The following is a 22,900-nucleotide window of genomic DNA, read 5'->3' as shown; positions in this document are numbered from 1 at the left end:
TCCGAGCTGCGGGCGCAGAAGAGTGACGTCAGCAGCCGCCCTTCCTCAGCTCCCTGCTGACCGAGCTACCCATCTTGTTCGGTGGGAGGCGCTGTGCACGTCTGCAGTGCATTACATTGCAAACGTGCCGAGAAATTGATTGAATTGCAGCAGGGCCGAGCTCAATTTGTGGCAGTGGCAGGCAGAACTGGTAGTTCCGGTGGCAGCCTTATGGCCCGGGACATCCAGCGTGTTTTTAAGCATTTATTTATAATTTTCAGTGAGTGACAATTCAGAATAGCCGCTCGTGCTCTATAATAAACCGGCTGTTTGTGCAATAAATCTTCGTCATCCTTTCAACACGTCACACATACACATAGTGCTATTTATTTTCCATGTCAAGTAAATACAATCACCTTATGTTATGGGTCTAAAGCTGTTTATTAAATAATAATCAATAATGAAATCATTATTTAAAGGTAACAGGCTATAACAATAATGACATCCTGTTTGCCGATAATCAGCATCAGCTTCCACAAAAACAGCGGCAACCGCATTGGCAAGTTTTTACGGCCGGTGTGGCACCTTCTGGCATCCTCGCGGAATCCCGTGCCACCCTGCGGCAGGCTGTGGCAGTTCCGGTGGCAGCTTCGGTGGCAGGCTGTGGCAGTTCCGCCACAACCTGCCACTGGAACTACCAGTTCTGCCTGCCACTGCCACAAATTGAGCTCGGCCCTGCTGCAATTCAATCAATTTCTTGGCACGTTTGCAATGTAATGCACTGCAGACGTGCACAGCGCCCCCTACCGAACAAGATGGGTAGCTCGGTCAGCAGGGAGCTGAGGAAGAGCGGCTGCTGACGTCACTCTTCTGCGCCCGCAGGTCGGAATGCTTTTTCGTTTTCGAGTTCTGGGCAGTACTTTATGGGCAGACCACGAAAACGAAAAAGCAATGTCTGCTTTGTTTTCTTTTTGATTATGGCATAAAATGTGCAGTCATGAAGAAGAAAATGCAAATGCAAATAGGATGATTGATTACTAATTATATTTATGGGTCAAACAATGCAGCCACATTCTTAAAATGAAAAAGCATTTCTGGAAATGCTTTTTCATTTGAAATATGGTAACGATTTGCTTCCATATAGCTACGGCGCTGACTCAGCGGTTCGCCTTGAACCAGGGGCTCAAACTGGTGAGGCTCAACCCCGCCGGGCTCCATAAAGCCTCTCTTAACATCCGGTGACGAGGGGGGTAAAAAAAAATCCTCCACCTCCAAAGGGCTAAATGTGGTGAAACTACCAGCATCGTTGTGCTCACTCTCCATGTTTCAATATACCAAATTAAGCTAGCTGCTACATTCCCTCTTCCTCCCGACCACACCCCCCGCTTAACCCCCTGCGCTCAGCCCCAGACTTGGCGCAGCCCACTCTGGTGGCATTTTTCAAAATGTGCCTCTGGGCGGAGTTATTGTTTTACATGGGCCGTACTTTAATCTCCAGGGATCGAAAGCGGAACTGAAGTCATGTGATGTGAGTGCAGTCCGGACCTGATTAACACCAGCACTGTTTACGTCCCGCTGCAGCACGGATGTAGCAGCAAACAGGCTGACTGTGATTAAAAATGTACTCTCACGGTTCCGAGAGTTTAATTAAACAAGCGAGGTAAGGATGCAGAAAAAGATGGATTTTATTTAAAACCTTCTCTTGTTTTAGTTTGCTAACAAATCTAAAACCGTTTAGCCCCATTTAACTTCCTTTTCTTACCTTTGTTTTTTTTTTTCTTAAAGTTTCTTTGCGTTTTTGTCATTATTGCTGTCAAAACCTGAATGTTTACAGAATATGTAGCCATTAAGTAAAAAGCTAAGGCTGTATCTGAAAGCAACAAGTGAGCTTGCTTCCTTATTGTTTCCATTATAACATGTTAAAATGAAAAAGCTATGCTGTTACTAATATGGAAATCCGTCCATTATTAACTAGATCCTTTGTTTGCGAATAAATGAACCTGAATGAGGCATCAGTAAGATGTGATCTGGTAAACAATCACCTTGGCAGTTTTATTGTGATGTCAGTTTGTTGAATAATTGACCAGTTTTTTATTGTTTTTCTTTCCTGAAACACTGAAAAGTTTCATTGTGTAACACGGTTCAAATACATTTTAATATATTAGAATGCATCCAACCCTCAATTCAATTCAGAAAGTGAAATTTAACATTAAGATTTAAAATAAAATGTATTTTAATTGTGTGTATACTGCTTAATCTCTTTAGATTAGGAACCGTTTTTTGCCTGAATGAGTCTTAAATGAGTCAGTTATGTGTCTTAGTAATAATAAAAAATATTCTTTTGAAAATGATCATGTATTGGACTATAAATGAGTGAAAAGGCACACCTCGGAAAGCCTAAAGGAATATCGCCGCTCCTTGAGATGAAACCAGACATGATTTAAGACTTTTGCACAGTAATTTCAGATGACCCAAATGAACCAATAGCCTTAAACGGATGAATCCTTGTTCGGTTTGTTGTTTCCAGGGAGATTCAGGAGTCTGAGCTGCAGAAATTTTACAGCCGACTTGTGAAGCTGCTTCAGGTCAAGGAGCTCGGCCATGAGACGCTGGACTCGCTGCAGAGGCTGCACCTCATCCTCTCTGCTAATAAATACACCAGAAGGTAAGAGGCCCTGCTCATCATCTTGGCAGCCCTTTAAGTCTATACGTCTTTACATTCTATTCAGCGGTCCTTTGTTTATTTTGAATTCTGAGGCGTCTCATAACGTTGCTTTAGGTTGTGTTTGGCCTCTATTAGTCAGAATTTACATGCAAAATGGCTGATCTGTGAGATGTGTTTACAAATAGGGGCTGCGATGCACACGTTAGGTAAGAAGTAAACACATTAGCAGGGATTATGGTGTGTTGTATTCAACGGCAACATCTAATCTTACTAATATGCCTTCCAGATGATATGGTCTGGCTAAAATGTATTATTGTTTTAAAAAACAAAAATCATAAAAAATTTTTTTTTTTTTTTTTTTTTTTGTACATGCCCAACAATAAAAAAGGAAAACATTTTAATAAAACAAACAATGTTGTCAGATTTCTGTGAAGGAAAGCGGTTTGCAAACCATTGAAAATCCAAACTTAGAAAGGATTTTGCACTGTTGCCTTGTTAAAAGAAAGGCCTTCAGTTTGCAATGTTTTTTGGGCTTGATTTTAAAAGAAATAGGAAAAGATTTTGCAATGAGAACAGAATTTAGGTCGTTCTTTCTTTGCAAACTCTCACTGTGTTTATCCAGGTTTAATAAATTAATTAAACGCAAATTTGGGTGCAACAGAGTCTGCTTTTGAGTAAATGTCACTGTATAGATGTGATTCTATTCACTATGAAAAGAGAATGCAAAACATGGTCCTTAATTTTTGCTTATTTTTGCCCTTTGCTGGCGGCCCGAATTTGTACCGTTCTTGAATTGCAGTCAGAGGCCGCACAAAATCAGTCCACAAATGGGCCTTGGACCGCACTTTGGACACCCTGTCTTAACCTTTTCATAAACACACTCCTGCAAATGTATTCAAATCTTGTCACTTTACAGCCAGTAGCTTCAGTGTATTTTATTGGGACTGTATGTAAAGTGTGTTGAGCATTTGTGTTCAGATCCTCTGGGTCAGCGCTTGGTAGAATCACTTTTTGCTGCAAGTCTTTTGGAGTATGTCTCTGTCAACATTATTGATGGATATTTTTGCCTAAAATATTTCAAGATCAGTCAGATTAGACAGTGTCAGTGAACATTTTCATGCTACAGATTATCAATTGGATTTAGGTCTGGACTTTGACTGGGCCATTCTTACACATGGACGTGCATCGATCCAAACCATTTCATTGTATCACTGCCTCTATGTTTAGGGTCAATGTCCTGCTGGAAGGTGAACCTCTGTTTTTGTTTTTGCCTCTAGCAGGTTTTCTTCCAGTATTGTCCTGGATTTAGCTTCCATCTTTCGATCAACTCTGACCAGCTTCCTTGTTCCTGCTAAGGATAGGATTCCCATAACATGATACTGCCACTATGTGCTACCATAAGAATACTATTTTTGGGGTAATTTGACACACATGCCTTTTTGTGGCACATGTGGGCCAAAAAAAGTTTTGTTTTGACCAGATCTGACCAGATCTCTTTCTTCCACATATTTGCTGTGTCCTCTACGTGTTTTATGGCAATATCTGCTGATGGGATTTGTTATAGCTTCAACTATGGCTTTCTTTTTGCCACTCTTACACAAAGGCAAGACAAACAGTTGTCCTGTTGGCAGATTCTCCGACCTGGACAATGGACCTTTGCAGCTCCTCCAGAGTTACCATGGGCCTCTTGACCGCTTCTCTGATTAATGCTCTCCTTGCCCAGCCTGTCAGTTTAGGTCGACTGAGATGAAATTACACACATTTTGACTCTATTCAATTTAAATTCAATTCAGAAACAACTTTATTAATGGCAAAAGGAGATTAAATGTTGCTGTAACTATCCCTGTTTGTTCAGAGGTGATATCGGAGTCTTTGTCCCTGCTTATAGATGGCTTCACTGTTGTGTCTCCAGGAGATTACTTGTCCTTCTAGTCTAAAATATTTAACTTGTTCTTTAATGTTTTATTCTTACTGATTTACTTTGTCTGTTGTCATCATTGAAAGGCTGCCCTCAGATCTCCAGCAGAGGCTCCTGTTGCTCCTGTCCTCACCTGCTGAGCAGCTTCAGGTGTTGAGCTATGCTGTGCTGAAGGAAACGCTGCCCTCTTCTGGTGAAGAGCGGAACATCAGTCAGCTGAACACTCATGCTGCTGCTCTGCTCGTATCACAGGTTTGCAGGAAGATAGTAAATATGCTCATGAATTAATTTAATTTGTGAGTTATTCCAATGTGTTTTTCTGTTCTGCTTCGACTGGAATAGGAATCCAGAGCCGGTCTGTCCAACCTCTGTGCACAGCTCATTCATGGTCTGGAAGGCCGGGTATCCGACGGGCCGGCTCGCTCGCTCATGTTCACCCTGCCAGTTCTCAAGAGCATCCTCACACTCAGCCCAGAGTGCCTTACTGAAGGTAAGAGATAAAACAGCTGAAGACGGCTCCCCAGTAATCTGTGTTGAAGCTTCATAAGTTTGTTACAAATTTTCACACAGAACTTTATCACGTACAGAACATGTGATCATCCTGAGTAAAAAGCTTGTCGACTGGCTGCGTTATGCAAGCATTGTGCAGGGAGGTGGAGCCTCTTCAGGAGGTTTCTTCATAGGCCCCAGGTCCCGTCAAGTGAGCAATCTGGACCTGATATTTCCTGTTTTTCCTGATATATCCTGTTTTAATTATTGTTTTGTCTTTTTCAGCCTTTGCCTACCGCAGAGCTGGATGGGTCGGTGTCAGGGGACTTCTTCACTGTGCTCTGCGTGGGACAAGGATTCACAGAGGACCAATGGATGAACGTCTATTCGTTTTCCATGCTGCGTCAATGGCTCCTCACCTACCACTCTGTCTCCAGTGGCAACAACACAATGGACGCTGGTATGACCACAATTTGTCATGTTTCAACCACAAACCTTTGTAGCATTTTATGGAAAACACACGAGGTCCGATTTTGTGTGACAGACCAATACAAAGGAAAGCATGATTCTAAAGAGGAAGGAAAAGGATACCGTTTTATTTTTACAAATAAAAATATAAAAGTTGAGGCATGCATTTGTAGTTTGCCCTCTTTACTCAAAGCGTAATTAAATCCTGTGCTGTCATTTGAGCCCATATGCCATCTTTTTGGCACATGGTGGAAGCAGCATCATGCTGTGGGGATGATTTCAGGATTTATGTCTGTATCTAATCCAGGATAGTCCAGTCCAGAGTTTTCTAATTATTGCAGATTTTTAGCGATCCAAGTTTGTCCAGATGCCAAAAAATAGTGAAATGGCCCTTTACCTCACTGCTGAATTAGAAGACGGTGTCAGCCTTGTGTTGCATCATGATTTGTGAAAACAAACAAATGAGAGAGCCCAACTAGGTGAATGATTAAATATTCGCAATATCCTAGAAACTGCTTGGAACATCTGGTTGACTGGGTCTGGAAAATGATGGATGTTTGAAATAAAAACAAACTTCAGCCAGAGCTACGATGGAATGGTTTAGATGTTTGTAGACAACAATTCATTTCCAGTTATGCACCACTTGGCGGTAGTCTGTCACTTAAACTATTAATAAAATCCATTGAAGTTTGTGTTTGTAAAGGAACAACATGGGAAAATGTTCTTTACAAGTCAATGTACAGGGGTTGGACAATGAAACTGAAACACCTGGTTATAGACCACAATAGTTTATTAGTATGGTGTAGGGCCTCCTTTTGCGGCCAATACAGCATCAATTTGTCTTGGGAATGACATATACAAGTCCTGCACAGTGGTCAGAGAGATTTTAAGCCATTCTTCTTGCAGGATAGTGGCCAGGTCACTACGTGATACTGGTGGAGGAAAACGTTTCCTGACTCGCTCCTCCAAAACACCCCAAAGTGGCTCAATAATATTTAGATCTGGTGACTGTGCAGGCCATGGGAGATGTTCAACTTCACTTTCATGTTCATCAAACCAATCTTTCACCAGTCTTGCTGTGTGTATTGGTGCATTGTCATCCTGATACACGGCACCACCTTCAGGATACAATGTTTGAACCATTGGATGCACATGGTCCTCCAGAATGGTTCAGTAGTCCTTGGCAGTGATGCGCCCATCTAGCACAAGTCTGTTCATTGTCCAACCCCTGTATGTAAGAATGTAATCAAAGAACCATCATTGAGCTCTTTCTGCTCAGTATCTAAACACTAAAAAAACAGACATTTGGTAACCAAATTTGACTTTGTTCTTTTAAAAGAGCATCCTAAACTCATGAATCACACAGGTCACTCTACCTTTACATAACCCATTTGAAACAACCTGTTTTTTGTTTTCATCATCTCCAGCAAACAGGCTGCAGCTCAGCCTCTCCTTCTCCCACTCCTTTTCCAATGGTAAGACACAAGGATGCATGGATCTTGGGTGAAAGCATCTGAGAATCATTAACCGAACTAAACTCCAACATTGTCTGTTTAAATCAGGTAGCTAACTACATTCAATCTGATGATTGTGAGCCCCAGCTGCACCTGAGCCTAACAAACAACCCCTAACCTTCTTCTAACTACAACCATCTGATCTCTAACCTCCGCTGTCACTGGTGTAAGCATGACTGGCCGTCATTTAAAGTGGCTAACACGAATTCACTGGATCTGCGGATTAGATAAACTGCTGTGATTGTAGTCTCTTTCAGAGAACAGTGTACTAACCACGCTCTAGCCTTGATGTCATATATGTTATATAATCACTTTAGGTCTAACTTTTTTTCTTTTCTTTGTCAAAAAACTGCATTTATGCTTTTAAAGTTTAAGTTTTGTGCAAAATTGTAGGTGTGGCATTAATGACGTTTTTCAATTCTATATTATTTGCCTTAAAAGTACAATTTAAGAAAAATATTTTTAAAAGTCTGTGACAATAATTATTAGTGTAAGCATATAAATAATTTAAATTATTCAATTAATGCATTAATGGAAGCTTTTTTCCTTCAGCTGTGCAGGTATCCCAGCAGGTTTTCTGTTATTTTAATGATGCCTGTTCTAAATAAAAAAAAAACATACTAACTGTCTTTTCTCTTTTTGTTTAGCTGTGATGTTTTAATTGTTAACATGAAGTAAAATTAATGAAAAAACATGTTTTAGGATATAATTTCATTCATTGTTTGTCTCTTTCTGTTTACTTAATAAAATACCTTTAAAATAACACAGAAATTTATCAGATTTATTGTACCTGTAAAACAATTTGTCTACCTTTTAATTTCCATACTTTTTTTTTTTTCTAAATTAAAATCATCTCTCTGGGTCCCGATCTGTATTAACTTTGTATTCGAAGCAGTCCAATCCAAACTTCTATTTTAAATCGTGCTTGTTGCAGATGATCGATCGGAGGTGGATGGATCAGTGGTTTCCATGGTTTCAGTAACATCCTCCTCCAGCCGTCTTCTTCCTCCGAAGGAGCGTCTTAGAGAGAAAGCTTTCGAGTACTGCCAGCGTCTGATCGAGCAGTGTGATCGCAGTGAGTGTGTTTGACGGACAAGTCCACCATCTTTTAGTGTTCATCTGTGACTGGGATCTACGTCTGTCTTAATGTAAACTCTGATGGGAATTACTCTCTTTCCATCAGAGGCGCAGAAGAAGACAGACACGGACCTGCAAAAAGCGGTGAGATTGTGTAGTTTTATGTGTTATTAGAGATATAAAACAATATAGAAAGGTAAGGATCCTGCACTGAATCTGAAACTCCACATATTTATATTTTTTCTGTAGTTTCATTGATGTCAGTAAGTCACACAAACATAGTAGAACAGCTTTATAAGACTTGTGTTGGGTGTGATTTGTTTTTGCTGCCAATTTATTCAGTTTTGAGAGGGATATGCCCCTTTTTTTATTATTCCAAGCCTGCGGGACCAAGCGAAAGCCTTGCATAAGTTTTTTTTGTTTTGTTTTTTTTTTCATTCTTCTTCTTCCCAAAATAAAACTGATTTTAAGTACATTTTTCAATTTTGGTCATTATTGCTAATATCAATAAAATGATAGTGAACAATTCTTTTTAAAACAATCATTACAATTAGCGACATAATAAACAATGTATATTATTCCACAAATAGATATGGTTATCTGAGAACATTTAGGGAATTTTATGATGAACCATGTATTTTTTATATAAACTTTTGAATTTGGCCTAGTACTTTGGAAATGGCAATTAGCAATTTCTGGTGTCATATTGTTTATTCTACAGACATGGTCATCTGAGAATATTTGGGGAATTTTATGATGAAGTATGGATTTTGAATGATTTGTTTTTTAATTCTGATCATTATTGCCTTATATTTCATTAAAAAGCCATTGAAAAACCATTACATCTAGGGGCATTGTAAACAATGCATGTTATTGCAGATATAGACATGGTTAAATGAGAATATTTTAAAAATTATGAGGTATAGTATGGATTTTTTTATTTATGAAATTGGCATAAAATGTTATGTTCACTCTTAAAATGGGAATTAACATTTTTCCTTGTGTGACGTGGCGTGCTGGAAGGGGAGGTGTGGGGCCAGGGGTGGACTTGCTGGGAAGGGCTTGGAACCCATTCATAACGGCTTGCAGTTCTAGTTAATTTCTGTTACTATTTTACTGCTTCTAATACTTATTAACCAAACTGTAGGTCAGTTAACCACTAACCTACAGTTTGGTTAACAAGCATTCTTCTGTTCTGTCTTTAATCTATCCAAACCAACCTGGTCCAATGTAGGAAAGGTCTTTGCCCCTCTAAATGTGATAACTGGTTGTGCCACCCTTTGCATTTGCAACAACCCTCCAAATCTGTTTTTTACATCACTGTGTAATATTTAATTGAAAACTTTGACTAGGCCACTCTGAAACCTCAGCATTCCGAGCTGGCCTTGCTGGTGTGTGTATTATTGTCCCACTCCACCATCCAAGTGGGTTTGATTTTAAGATCCCAAACTGGAGGTTGGAGGTTTTCCTTCAGGATTTTCTGCTAGAGCAGAATTCCTGTTTCCATCAATTACAGCAAGTTGTCCAGGTCCTAAAGAAGCAAAGCAGCCCCAGACCATCACACTTCCACCACCATGTCAGACTGGTGGTGTGATGCTTTTTTTTCCAAAATGCTGATAGTTTAATGCCAGTTGAAGGCAACACAAACCCTTTATACATAGATCCACTTTTGTCTCATCAGTCATCTTATCATCAAGAAATATTTTGGCAAATGTTTTTTTTTTTGTTCAGCAGTGGATTTCACCTTGTAACTCTCAGATAGATGCCATTTATGCCTAGTCTCTTTCTATTGTTGAATCATGAACACACTGATGCCAACAGAGCTTTAGATGTTGTTCTGGGATTTGTTACATCCTGGATGAATTGTCAATGTGCTCTTATGGTAATTTTGTTTGACCGGACACTCCTGGGAAGGTTCACCATGTTTTCTCTATTTGTGGCCAATAGCTCTCTCTGTGGTGTGCTGGAGTACCAAAGCCTTAGAAGTCGCTTTGTGACCCTTTCCAGACTGATAAATGAGTGACTTTTTTCTTCTTAAATTTTTTCAGATTGAGGCTTTCTTCATGTTGTTTTACGTCCACACCCAGACATTTTGCAAGTGTATTGGTCTGGCTGGAACTGGGGCTGGTCATGGCTAGTGAAACTGAACTAATTGGTTAAATCATGATTAAACAAGCATTTCTGTTTCCACATAGGTTCATGTTGGTTGAAATAAAGTGGTGCATAACCTTTATTAAATTAAATCATTTCCAAAACATTTTTTAGATTTTTTGATTGATTTAGAGATAAATTAACACCCTACTGCAAAAACACATTATACTGCTGCTGTTGTGCTGACACTGATTCTTTTGTTAGTGCATGGTGGAGGCAGTGAGCATCCTGGACTGCGTGTGCGTAGAAGACCCGTCCTTGGTCTTCCGTGCCTTCCCGTCTATAAAGGCTCTGTTCGGTCGGCTGAGCCTGGATCTGTCATTCGCCAGAGTCCTGCTGCCCATAGCGCAGTTCTACCTCAACCATGGTGAGTGTTGACTTACAGTTGATGCACGTTACTGATCCTGTCTGCATGGCTGCTTTTGCTTCATGTGTAGTGGTATGCATGCAGCCCTGGTTATTACCGGATCAACAACAATGCAGTTCTTTAAGTAATCTTACTTTAGTGTTAGTATTTATTTGTTATCCAGTCCTGCAAGATCCTACATGTTGAGATTTTTCTGTGTTTTTAGTGATCTGTTAACAGGTGATCACTCATTAAAGGTTATTACCACACTCCTTATGATGTACAGTAGTTTATTGTGTAATTAGAAGATTGTTCAAGGTCAGTCCTCCTATCTAAAAAGTCTTATTTTTACTTTCAACATTTTATCTTTTCTGAAGAGATTAGATTTGACTTTCTGATTAATAGTGAACTGAATCTACTCAGATTTATAGATGAAATATTCTGTTATAGCCACAACAGAAATGCAAATTATGATCAGTCCACCCCCGTGCTTAAAAGTGGGAGATGTGTTTCATTTATTTCTTCTCAGTGTTTTCCTCAAACATAACTTTTACCATTACTACTTGATAGTTTTCTGTATTTCACAGCATTGGACCATCTTGTTGTATTTTGTTACTTCTTTTGGCAGCTTTTTACTCTGTATGTGTACATACGTTCTGAAATCAAAAGCCTGTGGCCACTAGTATGGTCAGATTTGAAAGATGTATAGAAACAGTAGCAGAATGTTTATTCTTTCACTTCATCCACCAACCGTTGTGACTTTCTTTATCTAAAACTGGAACATTAAAGGTGAATGTGGGCCTGAATGTGTATGCAGGTGAAATGGCAGCTGTGGACTGTGAGAGTGTGTGGAAGTTGGTCTTTGGCCGCTTCCCTGCAGAACTCTTTAACGACCCCTTCCTTGCCCATGAGCTGCTGCGCTTCCTTCGACTGAACCTGGAGAGTCTGCAGCTTCGGACTCCGGAGTTTATACGTTTCCTCCCAAACCTCCTGAAGGTGAGAATAAAAAACATGGGATCGCTGTAAATCGCTGCATGGATTTCTGTTACCTTTGTGTCCCTCTGTGTGTGTCTAGTTTTTAGCATGGGATAGTTCAGCAGTTGTGGATGACTTTGTGGATCTACTGCCCTCCCTGGTTACTGAAGGAACTGCAGTGGAGATGCTTCATACTCTGCTGGACCTACCTTGCCTTTCCGCCACACTCGTCTTGCAGCTCAGGTTCATAGACATGTAAACACAACACAGAGCCATGCAACACTGGTTATTTACCCCCGTCTCACTGAGTCTGTCTGTCTGCACGCTGCAGGTCCATGTCTTTGCCCATCTCGGAGCCGAGCAACCGAGGCCTTCTGTCGCTTGATGCATTTCGAAACCCCGCTTTCAGAGGACTTTTCCTCTTTCTGCTTCGAGTGGAGACAGGCTCAGGTAATGATGGACTACTTCACTTAGATGAAGATGCATGAACTGTATCTGAGCAGGTACAGTGTCTAGCAAACGTATTCATTCACCTGGAGCTTTTTCACATTGTGCTACATTACAACCAGTGGATCTTATTGGGATTTATATGATACACCAACAAAAAGTAGCACATAGTTATGAAGTGGAAGGAAAATAATGTACTGTTTTCAGATTTTATTACAATAATACTTTGAAAATTGGGGATGCATAAGTGTTCAGCCTCATTTACTCTCATAGACCTAAATAACATCCTGTGCAATCAGATGCCTTCCAAAAATGTGGTCATATGAGACCAGAACTGAACTGTTTGGATTACTTGACAAATATTACACGTTTTGTGCACATCACTCTGAACACATCATCGCCAAAGTGAAGCATGGTGATGGCAGCATCATGTTGTAGGGACACGTTTTAGATTCAAATCAGATTCAAATTCACATCATAGTTTGCAGATTTTTATTTGTAAAAAAAATTTAAAACCTATTTATCCTTTGCCTTCCACTTGACAAATTATGCACCGCTTTGTGTTTATCTATCACATAAAATCTCAACAAAATACATTGTAGTTTGTGGTTAGAAAATGACAAAAATCAGAGAAGTTAAAAGAAGAGGGTGAATACTTTTACCACGGACTGTAGCTTCTGTCTAAGGCTGCAGATAAAAAATGTGCTGTTACCCTTTTTTGCATGTTTTTATTCATGGTTCTGGGAATAGTTAGTACAAGCTGAATGAATTTGATTTGAATCAGCTGCAGCAAACTCGACTTCCTTTTTGAAACTTCTCAGAAGACGCTGGGTGTGGACGTAAAAGCTGGTCTCTCTGTGGCTCCCCAGGATCCTTCACTTTTACACCAGTACCTGGTATTAAAATTGTGTTATTCACTGGAACCATTGCTGACTTTCCTTCTCTCCTTAGGTCACACAATTGACCGACTAAGCACGCTGCATGACCTGCTGGCTGAGGCTGCTGACTGGCCCAGAGTCGTCTGCTGTGCTCAGACTGTTCCCGTGCTGCTGCACATTTATTTCAACACAGTTGTGACGGTATGGACAGAACACATCCTGGGGATAACAATCGGAAGCAGAGGCTAAATAATATCACTGGTGATTTTTAGGTGGCGGATGAGAAGCTGTTAGCCCATCTGGTTCTGGTGATGCTGGAGAGGAGCAGTCTCCTTTTCGCCATCCCCACATACAGGAAAGAGATACACAGGTACTCCTGAAGACAGTCTGTCCTGCTGTCTTTCATTAAGGCTCCGTCTCAGTTTTACACCTGCTTTTTCCCCCCCTCTCTCGTCCCGGCAGGGTGTTGAGCTGTCACCTGTTGAGGCTCTGCAAGCTCCGGCCCTCTCTGGTTGTGGACCAGTCACATCAGCTGCTGGAGTTTGTGGGGACTACAGCCAACGTCTACAGCCAGGAAGAAGTCTACACTCATGTGGTAGTAAAAATCTGTATGGATTAGAGGTGGATCATGCTCAGTGGCCATCTTTTTTATTTCTGTGTATTTACAGGACCCTGCAGGAGTTGCCAACCCCCTTATATATTTTTTTACATCTGGTCACATTATGACCACAAACTGTGACGTATTTTATGGGATTTATGTGATAGAGCAAATAACTGTGAAGGGAAGCAAAGGATACAAGTTTTTTAGAAATGAAAATTGTGACATCCATTTATATTCACCCCCCAGACAATAATTTGTAGAACCACCTTTGCTGCAATTACATATGTCAGGTTTTCTTTTGGTATGTCTCTACCAGCTTAGCACATTTAGACAATGAACTTTTTAACCTCTCTTAATAAAATAGCTCAAGCCCAGTCAGACTGGAGGGGGACAACACTGTTCAAGTCTTGCAACAGAGTCTCAATTGCGTCCAGACTTTGATCATTCTAACATGAATATGCTTTACTCTAAGCCATGTCATTGTAGCTCCAGCTGCATGTTTAGGCTCGCTGTTCTCTGGAAGGTGAACCTTCATTCCAGTTTTTTGCAGCCTCTAGTAGCTTTTCTTCCAGGATTGCCCTGTGTTTAGCTCCATCCTTATGCCCATCCAGTTTGACCAGCTTCTTTGTACACAATGAAGAAAAGCATGCCCGCAACATGATGCTTCCTCACCTGGTCTGTCAGTTTGGTGGATGGCCATGTCTGTGTTTTTACTGTTTTCTAATCTAACTTCTCATTGCTATGCCTGCTGTGTTCCTTGGTCTTCATGATGCTGTTTCTTCACTAACAAACGTTTGAGGCCTTCATAGAACAGCCGGATTTATACTGAGACGAAATTACACACAGCTGGATTCTACTTGTATGTTTTCTCTGTCTGCTCTGTCCTCTGCATTCACCAGGCTGCTGACCCAAAGCTGGGTTCTTCTGAAGAGTTCTTCCTGTTAAAAGGGAGTCATTTCATTGCACTGTCACCACATGCTTGAGGGATTGCTGCAAAGTCAGTAAACCTTGAAATCAGCCAGTTCTTATAAGAGCTGGCATTATAAACTGAATTTCACAGCAATCTGCCACCTCCAGTATGTTAAAATGTATGAATAACATTCCAACATGGACCATACCAAAAGAAAAATGCTGAGAGCTGTTTTTGGTTGCCAGGTCTGGGTGCTAGGGGAATACCTGTCAGTGTCGTCTGACTCCCGCTGCTCTGTGACTCTCATCACTTCCTGTTTTGAAACTTTGGAGGCGGTTCTGTTTGAAATAACTTCTTCAGCCCCGCCTCCTGGAACGGTGTGCCCCGCCCCTAAAGTTATTACCACTTTGATGAGCGCGCTGGCTAAACTGGCGTCACGATCACATGACCTCATTCCAAGGTGAATAACTTTTTCTTTGTTTTTTTTTATCTTTTCTTAGAATAATGTAACGAGTGTTTGTTTCCGTCTCCTGTTAGGGTTTCTCTTTTCTTCTCCAAGCTAAGAACTGTAGCCAGAAGCGGGTCGGCCGTCTGGTGCTCCGATGAAGATGACCTCGTAGCCATAGCAACGCGCGGTGAGGAGTTATGGTCTCTGTTAAAAGCACCCGGTGTGGCTCAGAGCGTCCTGACCCCACCCCCTCACGTCATGACGCCGCGGTGGCACAGGGACACAAACCTGGCAATGCCTCTGCAGCTTCGAGTCCTCACCAGGCTGACACACTCACAGTGACACACACACAGACTCTATTGTCCGACTCTGGTACTTATCATGCATGAGCTGAACAACTAACACCTTCGTCTGGAAATTTGTTTGCATTTTGCACCTTTTTTTTTTGTAAACACATAACATGATTCCTTTGAAATTTAATTATCAGTTGTAAAAGTAAGTCTTACAGTGCTTTAAATGTTCTTATTTATTACAATGATTTCACTGAAATATATAATTTTTACAAAAAGTACTTCTGATTTAAAAAAAAAAAAAAAAACCAACTTCTCACTTCCTGAGTAAGTAGTGTCTTAAAACGGGAACAAACTTAAAAAAAAAGTCCTCTTATTTGTGGTCCTTACTGTCCTTGTTTAGGTATCACCAGTAACAATCAACATTTGTGTGAAAAACCTACATGTTTAGCATGTATATATCTACATTGTGTAATGTAGATTCAGCTGATTGGTTGGAAATTGTACTTTAAAGGTAACATCTGTTAACAGAAAAGGGTTTTGTGAATATAAGTGCATCACATTAACAAAATAACTGGCATTCGCAGTCCAGGTATTTCTACACCAACACAAAATGAGACCATCAAAAATAATTTAAAGTTTTTTTCTACTTATATTGCAATTCAACTTAAAAAAACAAGTATTAAAAACATAAAATTTGCAAATACCTGGTTGCATAAATTGACACATCCTTTCTCTGATGCTTTGTTGATTAATTCTATTTCAGCACATTTCTTAATCTGATCAAACTGAAATAAAGCTCAGCTGTTCCAGCAGGTTTCTCTTGACATTAACTTGTTTGCATGCTTTAGGTAAAGCCCTGGCTTGCAGAGAGGTAAACATGTAACTGAAGAGCTGGGTGGTTAGGCAAGGTAAGTTTATTTGTGTTGCATCTTTCATACACAAGGAAATTCAAAAGTGCTTTGCACAAAAAAGGAATAATAGTTAAAGAAAAGGATCTGCTATAAAAGAATAGTGGGGAAATGTATGCATTACAGAAAGAGACGAGACAGTAAAATGCAAACCTAGATAAAGACTGATAAATAATGTTTGGCCTTTTTGGAAAAGCTGCAGTAAACAAATATTTTCCCTCCTCAGGTCTTCAGGGAGTTTGTTCCAGAGATGCAGGAGCATAGAAACTAAATCCTGCTTAAACTGTTTTAGATCTTGTCTTGGGGGACACTTAGTAAACCAGTCTCTGGTTGCCTGAGGAGTATCAAGTGCCACATCTGTCAAAATGTAATGTGTACATTACAGTGCATCCGGAAAGTATTCACAGCGCTTCAGTTTTTCCACATTTAGTTATGTTACGGCCTAATTCTAAATGGTATCAAATTAATCTCTTTCCTCAAACTTTGCACACAATATCCCATTATGACAGTGTGAAAGCGGTTGTTTCAAATGTATTACAATAAAAAAATACACAATAAAATTACTGAAATATTTAGGCTGCTTTGAAGGTCCAAATGAGCAAAGTGGCCTCCATCATTCATAAATGGAAGAAGTTTGGAACCACCGGGACTCTTATAGTCGGCGGCCATCTAAACTGAGCGATCTGGGGAGAAGGGCCTCGGTCAGGGAGGGGACCAAGAACCCCATGGCCACTCTGTCAGAGCCCCAGGGTACATCTGTGGAGAGAGGAGAACCTTCCAGAAGGACAACAATCTCTGCAGCGACCCACCAATGAAGCCTGTATGGTAAAGTGGCCAAATGAAAGCCACTCCCTACAAAAAGGGAAATGGCAGCCCGTCTGGAGTTTACCAAAAGGAATGACTGAAGGACTTTCAGACCAAGAAACAAAATTATCTGGTCTGATGAGACGAAGATGGACTTCTATGGTGTGAATGCCACTCTGTGAATGTCCTGGAGCATCCAAGCCAGAGTCCAGACTTCAATCTGACTGAACATCTCTGGAGAGATCTGAAAATGGCAGTACACAGACATCTCCAGTCCAACCTGGTGGAGCTTGAAATGTTCTGGAAAGAATAATAGGTGAAACTGCCTAAAGATAGGTGTGCTGAGCTTGTGGCATCATATTCAAAAGGACTTGAGGCTGTAATCACTGCCAAACGTGGCTCAGTTTTCTATTTGTAATGAATTTGCAACAATCAACAAACTTTGCGCATTGGGGTATTGTTTTCAGAAATAAGAGGAGAGAGATTAGTTTGATACCATTTGGAATAAGGCTGTAACATAACTAAATGTGGAAGAAGTGCAGCACTGTGGATACTTTCCAGATGCACTGTATATTAAATATGTGTATTTCTTGAATGCTTCATGAGTTTGCCAGTCTTATTCCAGAGGACACAGCTTCTGTTGATAATACAAATGTGAACTAAACTGCAGCAGGGCAATACAATCCTTGTGATATCTGTTACACTCCTTGCTCCTGCTTCAGTGACGTTTGAAATAAACCTAAAAGCTGCTTTGGCAAAATCTTTTAATGTTTTCTGAAAATAACATGATCAGAGTTAAAGATTTAGCTATTCAGTTTTAGGCCTTTAAACTCAAAACTATGAGACAGGCAGGAGATTACTGGAAATCAGATTCAACTTCCAGGCTCTGAAAGCACACATTAGGACCTTCTAAAGAGGCCCAACCACAATGATTCATAGAAGTTTAATGCAGCACATTTGCATGTGTTAGATTGGCAGTAATATTAAAGCAAGAAGATGTGTTTGGAGGAAATATGCTGAAACAAACAGTACTCAGGTTGACTATAGGGGCCGTTTGGTTCAGTCACAATGGAAGGAAGTGTTTAACAATGAAAGAAGGGCTTATATGATGCTCTTTTTAAAAGCTGAGAAGACAACAGTTAGACCTTGGTTTTTAGTGCTCACCATGGACAGAATGACCAAGGCAGGAACAACCCCCATTGTCACATAGCTCAGCAACTCTGCCAGTTTGTACCTGCAGAGTAAGAACAGGAACGTCAACAAAAACAAGACTTGTATCAGCAGTTCAGTGTTTCATCTGAAAACATGAGGACTGGAGTTGGGCTTTCAGTCAAAACATTTAAACAAAGCATAAAAACTAACAGGATAGTCTTACCTCTCATGGAAAAAAAAGACGTACATGGACCCTATACAAGCCATGACCCAAATCAGCCAGCGCATATGGTAAGTCCAAGGTCCCAGCTCCCTCAGCATCAACCTAAGGATGTTAATTATTAGACTGGATGTTATTTTTTTTTTTATCTATACCCAACTTGAGAATTCTCCCCCATACACGCATCAAAATTGTACGTACTCAGTGACTGCAAGGGACTGATGTCATGTGGTAAAACAGAAATAAAAAGGCAGATGACATCAGCATCCATGCGGTAAGATATGTTGTAATATTCCGTAATTGGAGCTAAGACAGGCATATGGTTGTTTAACAGAAAGAAGTCTGAGAACGGAGCCCTGAGGAACCCCACATCTGATCTTTGTCTCCCATATTTATAATCACCAAATGACACAAAGCAGTCATGTTCTTCCAAGTAAGATCTGAACCAGTTTAGCATAGCACCAGTAAGTCCCGGCTACTGTTCCTGTCTCTTAACCAGTATGTTATGATCAACCTGCCAAATGCAGCATGGAAATCAAGTAGTATCAAGGCAGAAGAATACATATCCCTTTCAAAACCATTACATGGGATGTCCCAGTGCTGTTCTGTGACCTAACTGGATTAGAACTTGTGTGATTTTATTTTTATAAAACAATGAAAAACACATGACCCACCAGGGAGAATAGGAGGCAGCAATGAAGAAGTAGATCGCCACCCGGTCACACATGTGGAAACGTTCCTCCACCTTCCTATAAAACGATGCCCACAGATCACTGAAACATGTCCTGTTTGGTACGATATTATACCTAAAATGAATTTCTTTAGTATTTAGTAAAAAAAATAATAATAATACATTACACTACAGACCAAGTGATACTTTATAAATCTGTTTTTGTTGTGTTTGCTGGTGATAAAAAACAAGTGTAATCACTCCAATAATATTTCGAAATAATGGACTCCATTCTTTATAACATGTTACTAGATCATGTTAGGAAAACTTGTTACAGATGAACAAATCCAAATTTGTTCAACACTGCAAAAATCAAATAGCTAATTTTATTTGTTAATGTTTAACTACTGGGAAGTACCACAAAACCACTGGAAAGTCATTCTTTTTGGCAATTTTTTACACTTTCAAAACAACTAACTTCGAACTTCAGTTTTGCGAATACTTGTCCAAACTACTTCCCAATATTGTTCTATTGCTGTTAAGATGACATGCTAGCACAGACTTGAAAATATCCAAGAACTGCTTAGATGCACAGACATGGAAGTACCCACCGGAGATGGCTGATTTTCCAGGCAGCAGTGTGGAAGAGGGTTGAGGTGAGGAAGAGGCCAGTGAGACCACTCCCGTAGAGCAAGGCAGCAACTTGGTGCCATTTGTCCACAGACAGGAAGTAAAGCACAGACCCGCCCACCATGCTGGGAAGAATCCAAAACTATAAAAGATTATACTGTCAGAAATTATTATTGAAATTTACTCAGAGAGCTTTATCTTTTTTTTTTTTTTTTTTCAACAGGAGCCTCAAAAGAAATTAGTTTTGTTGTTGTTTTTTTAATAAAAATTCAAGTCAAACCGACATGCCTCTCCTTGACTGTTGTGATGTATCACATGTAAACTGAATGAAGGCTTAAACATGGTCAGAAAGGAGAAGGGAGATCATGACTTAGGATCTGGTGTCCAAGAAGTTGAACTGTTTAACAACATGTGTTTAAACCTACACCAGGCCAGTGGAACATGCTAAGGTTAATACATCATGGCTAAAACTAAAACCTATGAAGCCTAAACATGTCTGAGCCTTAAAAGCCATATATTCCCATGTTTCTTCCCGTGTCTACATTTGTCTGTTTTATTCAGTCTCTGAGGCCGCAGGGATTACAGCAGATTAAATGAAACTCACAGATTATCGCCTCCTGTCTCACAACCAAAAATAAAAGAACTGTCCTCTCAATTCTGCATCATTTACCAAGGAAGCAATAAATATTTAGACACTTTTCTCCCCACACAAGGTGGTCGCCTTACCGCGTGCGTGACACAGTTGGCTACATGTTCATGCTCGGTCGGCTGGTATCTCTTATTGGCCGGCACCCTGCAGTTCATGTACCTGAACATAATGGCAGAGGGGAGAGAAAGCAGGAGCAGGCAATGAAGGTGGATTTAGAGACTAGACAGCTTAATTCATCTCTTTACTGGTTCCAAAAAACTGAACTGGAGCACTGAAATCCAGTGGTGTGTTTGTGCAAGTGCTACAGTCATTCATTGAGGATTTGGGTTCTAATCCACATCACGTCTGAATTCTAGATTGCAACATCACTACTCAGGCCTTCCACTAAATCATTTGATTCTCTTAAGATTGTTAATAATGTCAGATGCTTTAACTTCAGAGTTTTAGGTGCAGCTGAGGCTTAAACAAAACGTTACCTTCCCCTTGTGTGTTTTTCTTCTGCCTCACCTCCTCCTAAGTGCTTTTTCTCACTGAACCATTAAACCAAGCAGCAATAAGAGGTATGCACGCGTGACAACGAGCACATGGCCTACATACGTAATCAGACAACGCAGCCTGACTGGCATGGACGCACCTGTGGCCCTGTGCGAATGGCTGCGATCATGTAACTGTGTGTTTGTCTGCGAGTGTAAAATGTGGTTTCATAACATCTCCAGATGTGCCCCTCGTAAGCTGGGATGGAGGGATTTACTGCTGATTAAACAGAATGCACAACAGAGGTGCTCACATATAAACATACACATAGAGTGGCTCTAAAAAGTGTACACATCCATGCTAAAATGCCTGATTTCTGTGATGTAAAGAAATAAGCTGATAAATTGTTTAATTTTATTTTTTACACATTTAATTTAACATATGTCCTGGGTGAGTAACAAAAACATTTATTGGAGGAAAATATACATGAAAAATAAAAATCTGCAATAACCTTGTTGTATCAACATGCACACCCGTATCCTGTTCTAGAACCTGATTCATTATAAATAAATCTTAGCTGTCCACCCGATGTTAACTTATTTTCATCCTTTAACTAAAACCAAAATCTGCCAAAATTTGTGGGAGAATGTGTTATGGACTGATAGAATCAAACCGAAATGTTTGGGTCACAATACCACAAGACATGTTTACCACAATTATAACACATCACCAATAATAACACATCACCAAAAGAGCACAACAACTGCATGGTGGTGGCAGAATCATGTTCAGGGGGTTACTTTTCTTCTGATGGACCAGAGGTTTTTACCAAGGTGAATACAGTTATGATTAGTTCTAGAAAAACTGTTAGTTTTGACCCAAAACCCTTAGGTGGATTTCATTTTTCATCCTTAAAGTGAGTCTACCCTACAAACGTACCCACATAAGAATGATTTCCGGAAAGGAAAATTCTAGTCTTGGTGTTGGATGAGCCAAAATTCATAAATAAATCTGTAAACTCACTTAAAGAAGGCTGTGGACAACAGATGTTGTCACAATCTTAATCTGACATCAGCTTTGTTACTCACCTGTAACTTATATTTACTCAGGTTCTCTGGTCTGGTTTGACAATGCGATGAATTACTTTAATAAATCATTTGCAATTGGCTTTGACTGGGCTGCAGAGACACATTCAAATGTGAAACTGAAGCTTATATATAAATAATTAGGCATCATCTGTCCTTTAACCCCACCCTTTCCGCCACAAACAGATCTGTTTGTGTTTGTGTGCTTTTCTGTTATGGGTATATTTGGTAGAGGTAGGCATCCTGGTTCTTAAATGTGCAACACAGATCTATGTATCACCTTTGCACCTTTATTTTTCTGTATGTCCTTCTGTGTCTGTTTGTATTCAACACTATATGATCTTAAGTGGCTTGTCCTGCTTTGGCTTAACTGGACATCCTTCCTTAATTACATAACATGAAGATAAATCTACCATGACTTCAATACTGAAATCATGAAAGAAACAATTAGTGAGATAACATCAGATGTTTGAGTAGCTGCCACTTCTTCCCTGTTTGTCTTCCATCTCTTCAGGCTGTGCCAAGCACACACAAGAGAGCAGTATTTTCCTCAGCACTGTTGCTGTGTTGTGCCTTTGTGTGGCGCTGTGCTGTCCTCTAATCAGTTATGACAGACCCTTTGAATGCCTGTGTGCGGGTGTGTAATCAAAAGGAAAAGCAGAGCGGATCAGAGAGGATGGCAGCATTATTTGTCTTCTATTCGGATTCTTTTTTTCCACATAACGCTTCTTTTTCTTTTCTGCACAGAAGGGCATCACATGCTGGCTAAATGTTCCCACGTGTTTGTGCACAGGATGCGTGTGGAAGCCCAGCTTTCAATTCATGAAGAGAGCCCATTGCGCCACATGAATAGGATCAGCTGTACGTAATAATGTAAGGATCACAGCCTCTGGATTACAGCAGGAATCGGTGTGTAACTCTAAGGCTATTCCTTTCACTGCAAAGATCAAGTTAATCTCCCCTGGGAGTCCAACTCCGGTTCTCACGATTAAAGCCAGCTTCCCCACCGACACACAGTGAACGTCCTGGGGCAGGACTGGACTTGATACACTGTAAACTGGTGTCGCAAATTCTTTCACACTGAACTATGACCCGTAGGGGATTGACAAAGAGATAGATTTGCAACCCTAAAATCTGTATGTATTTTAT

General features: G+C 40.3%; 2 protein-coding genes across 5 annotated transcripts; one reads left to right on the top strand and one right to left on the bottom strand.

Annotated features, from left to right (window-relative positions):
• Positions 1-1,488: 1,488 nt before the first annotated feature.
• On the top strand, positions 1,489-15,971 carry LOC124865027 (AP-5 complex subunit zeta-1-like). 3 transcript variants are annotated; one of them, XM_047360012.1, is made up of 18 exons: positions 1,489-1,639; positions 2,507-2,644; positions 4,649-4,814; positions 4,905-5,052; positions 5,150-5,262; positions 5,337-5,511; positions 6,947-6,994; positions 7,968-8,108; positions 8,217-8,254; positions 10,466-10,628; positions 11,425-11,603; positions 11,683-11,825; positions 11,914-12,032; positions 12,981-13,108; positions 13,180-13,277; positions 13,370-13,502; positions 14,664-14,878; positions 14,956-15,971. In XM_047360012.1, the coding sequence occupies exons 1-18, from the start codon at positions 1,599-1,601 to the stop codon at positions 15,206-15,208; spliced, it is 2,439 nt and encodes an 812-aa protein (XP_047215968.1). In that variant the 5' UTR covers positions 1,489-1,598; the 3' UTR covers positions 15,209-15,971. The 3 variants fall into 3 exon arrangements, with proteins under 3 accessions (XP_047215968.1, XP_047215969.1, XP_047215970.1); XM_047360013.1 differs by lacking the exon at positions 6,947-6,994; XM_047360014.1 differs by lacking the exons at positions 1,489-1,639; positions 2,507-2,644; positions 5,150-5,262 and having other exon boundaries at positions 4,658-4,814.
• A 1,898-nt stretch (positions 15,972-17,869) lies between these two features.
• Positions 17,870-20,352, bottom strand: LOC124864734 (monocyte to macrophage differentiation factor 2-like). 2 transcript variants are annotated; one of them, XM_047359610.1, is made up of 5 exons: positions 20,270-20,352; positions 19,525-19,668; positions 18,918-19,028; positions 18,247-18,348; positions 17,870-18,105 (listed from the first exon to the last, which is right to left on the bottom strand). In XM_047359610.1, exons 2-5 carry the CDS (start codon positions 19,665-19,667, stop codon positions 17,973-17,975), a joined length of 489 nt encoding a protein of 162 aa, XP_047215566.1. In that variant the 5' UTR covers position 19,668; positions 20,270-20,352; the 3' UTR covers positions 17,870-17,972. The 2 variants fall into 2 exon arrangements, with proteins under 2 accessions (XP_047215566.1, XP_047215565.1); XM_047359609.1 differs by having other exon boundaries at positions 17,897-18,105; positions 18,918-18,992; positions 19,525-19,685; positions 20,270-20,347.
• Positions 20,353-22,900: the final 2,548 nt, after the last annotated feature.

Source organism: Girardinichthys multiradiatus, chromosome Y (assembly GCF_021462225.1).
Source record: "Girardinichthys multiradiatus isolate DD_20200921_A chromosome Y, DD_fGirMul_XY1, whole genome shotgun sequence".
Lineage (NCBI taxonomy): Eukaryota > Metazoa > Chordata > Actinopteri > Cyprinodontiformes > Goodeidae > Girardinichthys > Girardinichthys multiradiatus.
The sequence above is the reverse complement of the archived record's forward strand: the minus strand, read 5'-3'. Positions and strand labels throughout refer to the sequence as shown.